General features: G+C 46.6%; 1 protein-coding gene across 5 annotated transcripts; it reads right to left on the bottom strand.

Annotated features, from left to right (window-relative positions):
* Positions 1-224: 224 nt before the first annotated feature.
* LOC117041173 (epoxide hydrolase 3-like) lies at positions 225-10566 on the bottom strand. 5 transcript variants are annotated; one of them, XM_033139631.1, is made up of 8 exons: positions 10492-10566; positions 7671-7932; positions 7258-7343; positions 6383-6558; positions 5935-6063; positions 5084-5187; positions 3566-3714; positions 225-2250 (listed from the first exon to the last, which is right to left on the bottom strand). In XM_033139631.1, the coding sequence occupies exons 1-8, from the start codon at positions 10497-10499 to the stop codon at positions 2031-2033; spliced, it is 1134 nt and encodes a 377-aa protein (XP_032995522.1). In that variant the 5' UTR covers positions 10500-10566; the 3' UTR covers positions 225-2030. The 5 variants fall into 5 exon arrangements, with proteins under 5 accessions (XP_032995522.1, XP_032995523.1, XP_032995526.1 ...); XM_033139632.1 differs by lacking the exon at positions 10492-10566 and adding an exon at positions 9752-9939; XM_033139635.1 differs by lacking the exon at positions 10492-10566 and adding an exon at positions 9633-9745.
* Positions 10567-13565: the final 2999 nt, after the last annotated feature.

The following is a 13565-nucleotide window of genomic DNA, read 5'->3' as shown; positions in this document are numbered from 1 at the left end:
ATCATTTTCTATGAGCAGCATATTACAGGGAAGATAATATGACAGAAATAAAGTCTAAAATATCAGTGGGGAACCTTTGGCCCTCCAGATGTTGCTGAACTACAACCCCCATCATCCCTAGGCATCAGCCATGCTTGCTGGAGAGCCAAAGGTTATGGTCTAATAAGAGATGCTTTCTGCTTCATCAGTACATATAAAGGGACATATAAGCAAGGTGATTATTATTTTTTAGTTCAGAGATGAGGATGCTGTGGCACTCCAGTTTCAGCCCAAGCCAGCGTGGCCAATGGTCAGGGATGAGAAGAGTTGTCATCAAATAAAATCTAGAAAAACACAGGTTCTCAGACCCTTGCTTAAATGTCTGTGAGGCATCACATGGTTTCCTCACCAAGAAACAGAGGAAGAAACATGCTTGACTGGAACAGAAAAATGACAGCTGATGTGACATTTCACAATGAAGACAGCTGTTGTCACATCTAAGACTAACCAGCTGTAGTTTGTGTTCAGTAAAAAAGCTGCCTGGAATCCTGAAATATCGGCACACCACTTCCAGGCTCCCTGACTTATACTAATATGATCTTACCTCTGTTTTAGGGACGCAAGTATATATTCTGATATGGTACTAAACTAACCCTGAACTTAAAAAGAAAATTGGGTGGATGGAAACAAGAGTATGTTAGCCTGAAAGGGACACACACTGGAGAAGCAAATCAGCTCAACATATGCCCTCACCTAATAATGGTCCAAGCAACTATGGCAGCCTTTACACAATGGTTTGTGAAAAAGCACAAAGCAGTAAGAGCTAGGCTAGCCAAGGCACTGAGGTGGTGCACTATGGTGGCTCCAGCTGAACCGCAATCTAACTGAATTACTGGCCCAAGGAAAACCCACATTGGTTTGTTTATTAGACACTCAGATCCTGGTCCTCCTGGACTATTAGAAGTTCACCAAGGGCCAAATCTACATGATCTTTTCAAGGACAAACAGCAATGTTCAGCAGAAAACCAGGGGCAGGCTGTGATGCAGAAGGATGTTCCAGATTGAGCCCCATGGCTGCTTTTTCCTCAATGATAAAGGTGATCAGAAAGAGCAAAGATAAATCAACACTTGTTTAAACACACAGCTAACATCACAGGTAGTTTGACCCTGAGTAATACTAGCTCCTGCCACTCCATCCCCGACTCATTTCCCGCTTCTGCACAGCAGCTGCACAACAGCAGCACAATCCACACTAGAAACCCTCTTCCATCTTTAACTTGCAATATTAGGCAATATGCCCAGAGGGCAATTGTACTTTCTACCTACTTTCACAGACTGCAGGTGTTTGGAGCATCATCAGATCCAAAACAATGGGATGAGCAATAACGGAACAGTATCAAAACCCCTCTTTACCATGGAGGCTGCCTCATGAACCAACTGACATGCTTTCGCAGGGAGAGTCACACTCCCAGGCAATATCACATGTTAAGAAAAAGCTTCCTCCTAATGTGTCTAACTCATTCCAGGTAGACAGTGAAGTAAGAAGGCTGAAAACATTTCAATGTGATCCACGTGAAGGGTCGCTTTCCTGTGTAGTACCATTTGCCAAGGTAGTAAGATGCCAGTGAAAATGGGTGTGAAACAGTAACTGGGAACACAGCTTAGTTCTGGATTCTGCTGTGCTAAGGTACACTCAACAAAAAGCAATACAGAAGGAAAAGCTGTGGTCTTCCGTGAGTATTAATGCCTGCATGCTACAGAGATAGATAAAAGATTTTCTGCTGAATGCAACAGCTGTGCAGTTTCACCATCAGGAAGCCCATTTCAAAAACCCTGAATCAAATCCTTTTTATTGTAGTGCAAAGAACATAGACTTGCAGCAAAACCAGTTAAAGGCTGCATGGAACTCATGTTCCAATATGGTGTAGAAACATTCCACAGGACACAGGGTAGGATCAGCTCTCCAGCGTCAGGTCAAAAGCCTGCTGTTGTCTTTTCCTGGGTGGGAGGAATGCTTGTGGTGCAGAATGCTGTTACTCCCTCTTTCCATCTCAGTCTCTTTTATGGAGGAAAGCCCACATCAGTTGATTGACTTTTTCAGGTTGCTCCTCACTAACCCAGTGGCTGGCTTCAGGGATGAGCTGCACCTTGATGCTCTTCCGCACATTCTGCTCAATACATGGGATAAGCCCTTGTTCCAGGAATCCATCCTTTTCTCCCCAGATCAGCAGGGTGGGCACTAGAATATCCTTGCACTTTGCAGGAACCCAACTGTAGGGATATAGATACACAGGCCACATTCAGATGGCACTTTGTTCAGTCTTCACAATGTTTAAAGGTAAAGGTAAAGGGACCCCTAACCATTACATCCAGTTGCAGACAACTCTGGGGTTGCGGCGCTTTATTGGCCGAGGGAGCCAACATACAGCTTCCGGGTCATGTGGCCAGCATGACTAAGCCACTTCTGACAAACCAGAGCAGTGCACGGAAATGCCGTTTTCCTTCCTGCTGGAGCGGTACCTATTTATCTACTTGCACTTTGACGTGCTTTTGAACTGCTAGGTTGACAGGAGAAGGGACCGAGCAACAGAAGCTCACCCCGTCACGGGGATTCGAACCGCCAACCTTCTGATCGGCAAGTCCTAGGCTCTGTGGTTTAGACCACAGCGCCACCCGCATCCCTCTTCACAATGTTTACTTACCTGTTTATTTTTGTGTGTTTTGTGATGTTCCACATGACATGAAAGCTACTGCTGGACATCTAGTGCACTCTAGCAGAAGTTTAGAGCTCATTTCCATTTTAATGTTTTCCAAAAAATACCCCAAACGAAACCTATTTGCAACCCTGTTAACTAAGAAGACCACTAGGAGTTTTGCATTGATAAAATCTGGGGTGCTATCCTGGCGTACAGTTTCCCTCCACAATTTAAAATGTAGCGTGACATGGTGGCATATCACTCAAAAAGCCACAGTTCCATAATGCAACAGAGATACTGCAGTGTAAAAGGATCATTAGCAATTAGGAGAGAAGCACTAGCATTATATCCAGCAAAACAAACACAATAAACCCCACATCTGAATGCAGCCACAGAGAAGACACCTGCAAATCTGTACTGGACAGCAGGCAACTCACCACTTTGGCCACTTACCCAAGCTGCGGCCAACCCTACCACTTTCTACCCTAGCAGGCCTCATGCACAGCAGTGATGAGAAAAATAAATAGAAATCCAGAAAGACATCATGCCCACACTTCAGTTCCAATTCTAGAACCCAACCTTTCCCATTTCATCATAAATTAAAATATCTCAGAATCCCCTTCAGAACAGTCAGAGGATTTCCTTATCCCCTTTTCCCACCATTTAGACATATATTTTGGGGAGGAAGAGTGTTTTGTCCCCAGCACCACATAATCCAGTGAAGAATGTTGTGACCTCTCCAAATATTATGACTAGAAAATTCCTGCTGCCGAACAAGTCCCATCCACCTCCAAGGGAAAAGCCTGATGCACTGGTGCACCACAACTGAGGGAAAAGCATACAGTGCCAATACCACACGTGAGCAAATCTGGGGAGGAAAGGGTTCTCACGTGGACAGGTTCCTGTAGTAATTCAGGACTGGTGTTAAACCTCCACACTTTGACAGGCTGTACAGGTAAGCCTCTAGCTCCTCATCTGTCAAACGGCGTGCTGGGTTCTGGGCTCCTGTCTTCTTGCCAGTCATAATGAATTTTATTAACTGTAGAAAAAAAGACACAGCACCATGTGGAAGCTGATTAAATGCACACCCCATTTTCTGACCCAGAGGCAGCTCACGCCATTTTTATATATTTACTCTCCCTTAGTCTTCCACAAAGTACTTTTGCTGGGAAAAGGAGGAAGCAGCATTGTCTCTTCCCCCCCCCTTTCCCTTTGAACTGGCCCTGATCCTAAAAGAGGATTAGACATATGCATTGACATTGAGGGTAAGGCTTTTGAATGGTTAGGAGCCATTATGGCTATTCTCTGTCTCCACAGCTGGAGGAAGCATGCCTCTGGATGCCAGATGCTGGAAACTGCAGGAGGGGAGAATAGTGCTATTGTGCTTAGGTTCTGCTTTGGGGCTTTGCATAGGCACATGGTTGGTCACTGTGAGAACAGGATGCAGGACTGTGTTTTGGACTAGAGTTTAAGCGTTTCCCAGCACTCATCTCCAAGCTGACTAAAAAACTTTGTATGGTACATTTTTGTATGCCAAGCGGTGGGGGGGGAGATGGGGAAGTGAAGGAATAAGCAAAGACGGCCATAGTCCTCTCTCCCTCTGGCAGCACTAGAACATGTCATAGCTTGCCATGGCCTCTTCATCCCAGACTCTAGGTAATAATCTCAACACATCAATACTCAGTGCTTTTCTTCTGGGGGGATGCAGGGGTACACATACCCCAAACATTTTGTGAATCTTTGTACTTTTGTCCATTTACTGCATTTACTTCTCCCAATTTGAACTATAAAATAGTGATTTTCTTGAGTCAAAATGAGAGTACCCCTAAAAACGTTTTTAGGGGGGGGGGAAGCACTGTCAATACCTTAGAAGTAAACTTTAAAAGCCAGGACATGTGTACATAAAGGTAGGCAGGTGGGAGAAGACACAGGATTATGCATTTTATGAAACAAGACAGAGAGCCCAGTGCATGACCTTGGATGAAGGGCAGTATAACATTTTTAGAAATAATAGTAATATGGGATAAGAATGTGAAATTTAAAGATTGATTTAAAGAAGACAGAATATGGAAGATTGGAAGTCGATATTAGATACAGAATATAAGTTACTTTATGTAACTACCAGATGTAATTATATGTAATTATATGTGTATATTAAAATCAATAAAAACTATTGGAAATAATAGTAATAACCATGCACCCAGAGCTGAAAGGAGACTGACAGAGACATGTGGGGCGAATACATAAAACACAATTGAGAACTGTGTTTTAGGATTGTGGAAGAGAACCATCAGTCCCCAAAGCAGAATAAAACGATTGGACCCTTTGGTTGATCTGCATGAGCTTACTTCCAAGTATGAAAGAACATGAGCTTTTGAACCCACTCCCCAACCGTTCCCTCAACTCACATAGAAGTCATTTAAGGACCACAGGAACTCTGGTAGCTTTGGGAGCTGGAATAGAAACATGTGGTTGGATCGCAGCAGCTGGGTGGGATGTCGTGGAAAATATTCTGCAAGGTTGAAGGGAAAATAAGTTGTGTGTCAGGGCAGTGCCAATTTCTCCACACATGAAATACCATGAAATGGTGGTATTCAACTATGTTTCAGTTAGAGCAGGCACCCCCAAACTCGGCCCTCCAGATGTTTTTTGACTACAATTCCCATCATCCCTGACCACTGGTCCTGTTAGCTAGGGATGATGGGAGTTGTAGTCCCAAAACATCTGGAGAGCTGAGTTTGGAGATGCCTGAGTTAGAGCAAACCCACTGAAATTAGTGAATGTGAATAAGTTAGTTCCATTCATTTCAAAAGGTGTACTCTATGTAAAACTTAGCTGAATGCCACTCTCAGAAACCAATCTTCAAAATAAAGTGAAAGATGTCAACTGGAGTTGCTTCCTATTTTCCACTAACATCTGCGTCAGTTTCCAGTCCAAAAAATGAGGGCGGGGGGGGGGTCATTTTTAAATATATTTTTTTAGAAAGCCCTGCTGCCAGGCTCCCATTTACTCACAACCAATGCTTGTGTGTTGTGGCTGGGCACTTGAGCAAAGCAGACAACCTCCTTCCCACTTCCTCCCGAAAGATCTGTGGTGTGAAATGATGGCCCACCCTGACTCTGCATCCTAAGGGCAATGCAGTCATGGTGACCATTTACAGTTCTGCAGGCTTCTCTCTTCCATCCTCAATCCTGTTTAGAGCTAGAAAATGCCAATAGCCATGGTGAGAACCAAAACCATGGGGCAGTACAAGACTTACCTAATAAAACATGTGGTTGAACAGCATCCATGACAATCAGCTTCTCCAGCATATTGGGGTAACTGGCAGCAAATGCAAAAGCTATGATTCCTCCCCAGTTATGCCCCACCAGGATGCACTTAGGAATCTCTATTAAAAAAAACAAATAGAAAGCAATGAAACAGAGACAATGGGCTGTATTCAGTGCTTATCATACTCAAAATAGACCAAGTGAAGTTTATGGACATGAGTAACTTAGGTTCATAATTTCAGTGGGTCTACTTTGAGTTGGACACAACCAATCATGGGCAAGTAAGTATCTGCCTGTGGGAGGCTACAAGCCTGCTAGATAATTTCCCAAGCTCACACACCAGACTGAGCAGAAGACATTCTCCTCCCATTGCTACAAGCCAAGCCACTGCAATTGCAAGCCAGACCCTTCCTCCAAAACAACCATTTCCACTCTTACCATTCTTCTTATTGGGGCTCAGAGCTTCAATGACACCACGTACATCTGCCAGCAGAGCATCCCTCTGATAGTGCTCACAACCAGCTGGTGCGTCAGAAAATCCATAGCCCCGTAAATCGAGGGCCACCACCTTATAGGCCCACTTAAATTCCTGCAATTGATGGCGCCATGCAAACCTGTTGAAATACATCCAAACCATAAAGGGGTAAGTAGAGAGGAGGGCTTTTCTACCTGAAAATTCCAGGACATCAGTGCCTACAATGGTACCTCCGGTTGCAGACGGGATCCATTCTGGAGCTCTGGTCAGATCCCGGAGGGACTGCTTCTGCACATGCACACACGGCGGTAGAGCGCTTCTGCACATGCGCACACGGCAAAACCCAGAAAAATACTTCCGGGTTTGCCGCGTTCGCATCCTGAAGGATACGCAACCGGAGGTGTGTGTATCCAGAGGTACCACTGTACTTTTGTTGTGTTGCTTTAGTCCCTTAATTTATCATGACCTCTTTTACATTTGTTCTTCATTTGTTAAAACTGTAAGTCTACTGTAAGTCATATTGCTTCTGATTCTATGTAGCATAAGGTCAACACTAAAAAAAAGTTGTATTAATTACAATTTAATGATGAAGGCCTTATTGTCATTCACCATGAGAGGATAGCAGCAATCAAGTCCCTTCCTTTGGGAAGTTAATATTTCTGTCCAAGACCTTTGCCCCAACTTTCCAGGAATTTGCTGGCCAGAAAGATATCACATGACACATGGGCTGACAGATCTGTGCCCTATCACTTCCTTCATGAACCACACCTGGAGTAAATTGACATCAGCTCCAGGCATTGCACTTCGTCCTACTGCCGCACAGCATAGTGACACTTACCAGTTCTGGGGAAATCCATGCAAGAAAAGCATCAGCTGAGCTCCTTCCTTGCCAGCAGCAACATAATGGAGACGCAGCCCTGAATTCTTGATACCCCAAAAGACAGAGAAATAGGAAAGTTACACACAGACACAAACAAGAGCTCAGTGATAGTGACACATTCACAATCTGTGACACCTCCTCTTAAGAGGCTGCTGGGGGAAAGACACTTTGCACCTAATACTTTGAAGAACAGCTACCAGTCACCTTTGAAAGTATCAGGGTAGAGGGACAAATAGTTTGACCTGGTAATAAGCAGCTTCCTTTGTTCCTCCCAACCTGTAAAATACATGACCAGGGTCCTGCCTTCAGCAGCTGTCTTTGAGCGCCTGACTATGGCTGGAAGCCTCCCCCTTCCCCTCCACTGGACTCACTTCTAGTGTCACAAAGCCGTGCTTCCCATGCGAGGCATCAGTGAGGCATCTTGGTGGAGTCTCCCGCCTCTTCTTGCGGAGCGCCTGGAAAGGGCCCCTAGACACCACTACCGATAGGGCCCACCAACAGTAGAAGGCAGCAGCAAGGCAAGAGGCACTATACACAACCAGCCAGGACACGGCATTAGAGACCTTCAGCATCAGGCGTGTGGGGACCAGTAAGAGGCGATAGAGAGAGGCCATCCCCTCCTGTTGTTCGGGGCTGCAAGAGAGAGGCTGCAGTTCAGAAGTAAGAACATGCTTTGCATCCCAAATTGAATGCCTGGTATTTACAAGTAGAGCTGGACAAGAACCCTGCCCAAGAGCTGCTTCTAGTTAATATAGATCAGGGGTGGGGAACCTCAGGTCCACTGGGCAAAAGCCCTGTGAGACTTTCCTGGGCCACTGCCACTTTTCTTGGTGTGTAGAATTGTCTGTAGAAACTTTTTACTTTTGCATGATTAGAATGCAACCTTTTCCCTCTTCTGTAAGCACCACTGTTATGCAGCCTAAGAAAGGTTACTTGCTGCTGTAGTCAGTGCTTAGGCAGATAAACCAATGCTCTAACTTGCTCTGACAATGCTCTGACCAGAGTGTTAATGCATGCATGGAATGCACAGATCCTATTTTTTCCCCTGTGCTTTTAAGTGAACTTCAGCTCAGCGTTTACCATCACCAATAGTGGGCAGTACTTGATGGAATATATTTGCACTGCTGTTGTCCCCTCCTCTTAATTAGTACTTCCCTACCCTCTTTCCCTGAGTTGTGGAAGCCTGAGGTCCATTGTGGGCAAAGGGACCCCTGACCATTAGGTCCAGTCGTGTCCAACTGTGGGGTTGCGGCGCTCATCTTGCATTGCTGGCCGAGGGAGCCGGCATACAGCTTCCGTGTCATGTGGCCAGCATGACTAAGCCACTTCTGGCAAACCAGAGCAGCACACGGAAACGCCGTTTACCTTCCCGCCGGAGCGGTACCTATTTATCTACTTGAACTTTGATGTGCTTTTGAACTGCTAGGTGGGCAGGAGCAGGGACTGAGCAACGGGAGCTCACCCCGTTGCGGGGATTCGAACCGCCGACCTTCTGACCATCAAACCCTAGGCTCTGTGGTTTAACCCACAGTGCCACCCGCGTCCCTAGTTGTGGGCATACATGCAAGTATTTGTTTATTTTTAGATACAAGCTTTCGGATATACCAGACTTGCACAAAACACTGTTGGAAAAATGTAAAAAGAAGTGTGTTCCCAAACAGCCCCACCAGCAGCCCACCAAGAAGCACCTCTCACTAATTGAAGTAAAGGGAGGGCGCTATGATAGATGGCACCCAGCAAAAGTTACCACACACCTTTTAAAAAATGCCTATACAATGTGCTTCAGTCAGTACATCTAGGGCTGGGATCATACAGGTCTATGTTGGATCCCCACCCTTACTGCATTATCCACAGAATGGATAAATCTGAACTAAAGGGTGGGGGGTGGGGATTGCACGTTGCCACTTGGATGAGGACAACATTGTGCAAATGTGACAATTATGCACACATGGGATACACTGAACCCACTTTAAACTGCACTCCAAAACATTTGCCCATGTGTGTGGACATAAAATAGAAGATCTAGCTGAAAGGCAACACGTTGGGATCTGCATTCATTGTTACAACGCACCCTAATAATGATTCTTGTATATATATTTTCAGTTACTGTATAATCTTAGAACCTAGGGCGTGGCTGTTATGAGGACCTGCACTTCGGGATCTGCCACGACACTACCGGTTGCAAGTCCTTTCTCAGAAGACCAGAAACTCGGACTGAGCCGCGTTACAAACGGGAGTACTCCTGCCACAGGAGGCACGACGCGCACGCGTGTCCATAGGAACTCAACCGAGCAAACTCTCGGTATCCAGCAAACCCAAGCGGGGGTGCTCGCCTGCTAACACGGCTGGGTTCTTGGCGTTCCTGGCTGCCTTCGGATAAAGCGGTGGGGCTCCCAAGCTGAGATAGTCAGTGGCGCGGGCAACCGAAACTCTCCCTCTCGGTGGTCGGTACCTCAAGGAGCGGGGAGTCACTCGACGCCGCCCGGGCACGTTCAATATCCCCCTGCTCCCGCGACCCACTCGCTCCGGCTTCCGTTTTATAAAGGCAGCGCCGCCCCTCCAGCTCCTCCCCGCCCGCCAAGGGAAGAAGCAGCGACGGCAAGGCGAGGGAGCAGCAGCGCTTCCTTCCCCGCCTCTCGGGGCCTCACGTTCTTTCCGCGGCTGTGTTGGGCGCAGAGCTCCGCCCCGTCGGAGCAACCAGGAGGGCGAACGGGCTTCGGCCGACCAGGCCTCTCTCCGGTGGAGGGACGACTGCCTGCACTGAGCCCGCTCAGGGGACAGGGGCGGCTCTCGTCCACAGCTGCTCCCACCCCCCGTCGCCTGCTTGATCTCGAGGGCCTGGAGAGCCCGGTCGCAGGGGCGGATCTCACCCAAAGGAGACCCCGCCTCCTACAAGTCAGGCACGGCGGCAAGAATCATAGAGATGGAAGGGATCACGAGGGTCATCTAGTCCCCCCCACACACCCGCCATGTAGGAATATTTTGCCCAATGTGCTGCTCGAACCCACAGCCTTGAGATTAAGAGTCTCGTGCCGAGACTCTCCGCACCACGATCAGCTAACGCCCGCTTTGGCTTTTGGAAATCTCGGACAGTCAGAGCAAGGCGAGATGGCCCCTGCCCCTGACACATAAATGTTCTTATCTTTTAACTCGGCTGCAGAGCTATGCTTACCACCCCACATATTCACGCACCAGATCATCAGAGTCTCTTTGAACTACCCATGATGAGGCAAGGGAACAGCCCGCTTTTCGGGTAGGTACCTTTGGAACAGATTATTTCCCTCCCACCTGAAAGAATTCTGGGCACTGTAGTTTGTTAAGGGCCGCTGGGAATTGTAACTCTGGATTGAGTAAACTACAGTACCCAGAATGCTCTGAGGGAAAGGATGTGCTTTGAATGTGCTTTAAAGTTATAGTGGGTGGTAGTCACAGCCACCTACATCTACAGCTGAATTGGTACCAAAGTATTTTATTGGTAATAGAATATAAGAACACCAAACTACAGCTTGACAATAAACAAAACTTTCTTCTCTAAACTGTATGCTAGCTGAGATTTTCTGCAGGCAAGCTGCAAGACAACTGAGATTACTTTGGAAGCTGAGGCGCTTGGGAAACAATGGGTTAGGTGGTCTGGTGGTGCATTTAAAAATGGTGATAAGTGAACAGAAGACGACCCTGCTGGCCTAAGTGGGCAAAGGATAGCAACCTAGGCTTTGGTTTAGGGTTGGTACTGGGGGTGGGGTACAGGGATTTGTTTTATTTTAACAACTATATAGCAAGCAAAAACTCAGCAGGTTGTCTTTTTCGTATGTAAATAACAGTACTGGGAAAAGCTTCACCATGCCATTGAGTTCCTTAGAGATGGGATATAAATGTAATAAATAAATGTTTCTCTCTCTAGCTTTGTGTTATACCATGCCTCCACGGCACTCATTTTCTGACAGGTGCCCCACAGCACTCACTCTCAAAATTCAGAATGTGCCCATGGGCCAAAATACGTTTGCAACCTTTGCTCCTCTACTCACTGTGCCACACTTACTCTCTTTTCACTCATGTTCCATCTGCTAAGGAAGCAATCTCTGTACAGAGGACTCCTCTAGTCTTTTTTTATTTCTGTTATCTTTATGCTTTCTTCACCATCTCCTTTCTTCTTCTCCCTCTTCAACCACTTCTCCCCATGGGACTTTCAATTATGGCACGCCAAGCAAGTACCTAGAGGGTCAAGTTGGAAGGGGCATCAACTAAGCTGCTCTACTCTTGGGCCCCTTTTGTGCTTTTCCCTGTCCCACTAGCACTACCACCCCTTTCTGAAGGCAAAATGACATTAGAACCTGATCACTCCCCGAGTCCCCTCTCCCTACCTGGGAACTTTAATTTTCCCCGTTCGCTGTAATGTCACTTTCCAGAACTAAAGGAGTAGTTGTTGCACACAGAATCCACAAGGTGGCTCCCCCTGCACACAATGAAGTGCAGTGCAGTACAGTACAGTACTAATTGCATTCTAGCTTCAGAGTGAAACCAAGCATGCACTGTATAACTTTGCCAGCAGTTGCTGTCGTGGGCCTTAACGTATTTTGTTCATACATATGATTGTAGCATTGGTGTGGTTATTGCTAGTTTCCCCAAGTGAGCTATGCTATTGTTTTATTTCAATTTCCCCCAAACTTAAGCTGGATAATCAGGTCCATTGCAAGAAAGTCTGTAGCTCACAACAGTCTCAACTAAAGATTCCAAAAGATATTGCTCTTTCCCCATTATTGGCTTTTCTGTAAATATATGTGTAAGATACGGATCATGGGCAAGTGTGAACTGGTACACAAGGAGATCCAGTAACAATGACAGGCAGTGTGATTTGAGTGTCATGAGAGGGGAGGCAAATGTTTTGTTACTTTATTCTCATTGTATTTTTAATGCCAGAGAGGGGTAGAAGCATGGTGGGATTTCCTCTGCTTCTAATGCTACAATAACTTAACCAGCCTTGTGTCCTACCCAGCCTTAACTGCCCCTTCCTCAATGCTGCCCTTACAGATTTCCATAAAGGAGGTAGGAGATTTTGGTGGTGGAGCTGCAAGACAGCAATATTTTCATCAAGATTCCAAGGCCTGATATATATGGTTCTTGAATTGAATGCTCCCCCATTTAAAAAATAATTACCTGGCACAGAAAATTAAAAAGCATGTCTGGGAAAAAGGCTAATCAATAACCCCTCTCCTTGACATTTAACTTTACATGTTCCAGGTTTCGACACACACACATGTGCTCACTTGATATAATAATAATCATTTATTATTTGTACCTCATCCATCTGGCTGGGTCTCCCTGGCAACTCTGAGCGGCTTCCAACGAATGTTAAATTACATTAGAATATCACAGATTAAAAACTTCCCTAAACAGGGCTGCCTTCAGGTATTTTCTAAATGTCAGAGAGTTGTTTATCTATTTGGCCTCTGATGGGAGGGCATTCCACAGGGCGGGCACCACTACCAAGAAGGCCCTCTGCCTGGTTCCCTGTAGCTTTGCTTCTCACAGTGAGGGAACCACCAGAAGGCCCTTTGCGCTGGATCTCAGTGTCTGGGCAGAACGATGGGGGCGGAGACGCTCCTTCAGGTATACAGGACCGAGGCCGTTTAGGGCTTTAAAGGTCAGCACCAACACTTTGAATTGTGCTCGGAAACATACTGGGAGCCAATGTAGATCTCTCAGGACCGGTGTTATGTGGTCCTGGCGGCCACTCCCAGTCACCAGGCTAGCTGCCGCATTCTGGATTAATTGGTTTCCGGGTCACCTTCAAGGGTAGCCCCATGTAGAGCGCATTGCAGTAGTCCAAGCGGGTGATAACCAGAGCATGCACCACTTTGGCAAGACAGTCTGCAGGCAGGTAGGGTCTCAGCCTGCGTACCAGATGGAGCTGGTAGACAGCTGCCCTGGACATAAGAATTAACCTGCGCCTCCATGGACTGCTGTGAGTCCAAAATGACTCCCAGGCTGCGCACCTGGTCCTTCAGGGGCACAGTTACCCCATTCAGGACCAGGGAGTCCCCCACACCCAGTCCCCCAAAAACAGTACTTCTGTCTTGTCAGGATTCAACCTCAATCTGTTAGCCACCATCCATCCTCCAACCGCCTCCAGGCACTCACACAGGACCTTCACTGGTTCTGATTGAAAGAGAGGTGGAGCTGGGTATCATCCGCATACTGAAGAATACCCAGCCCAAACCCCCTGATGATCTCTCCCAGCAGCTTCATATAGATATTAAAAAGCATGG

This window comes from Lacerta agilis, chromosome 2 (assembly GCF_009819535.1).
Source record: "Lacerta agilis isolate rLacAgi1 chromosome 2, rLacAgi1.pri, whole genome shotgun sequence".
Lineage (NCBI taxonomy): Eukaryota > Metazoa > Chordata > Lepidosauria > Squamata > Lacertidae > Lacerta > Lacerta agilis.
This window is presented reverse-complemented; position numbering and strand designations above follow the sequence as displayed.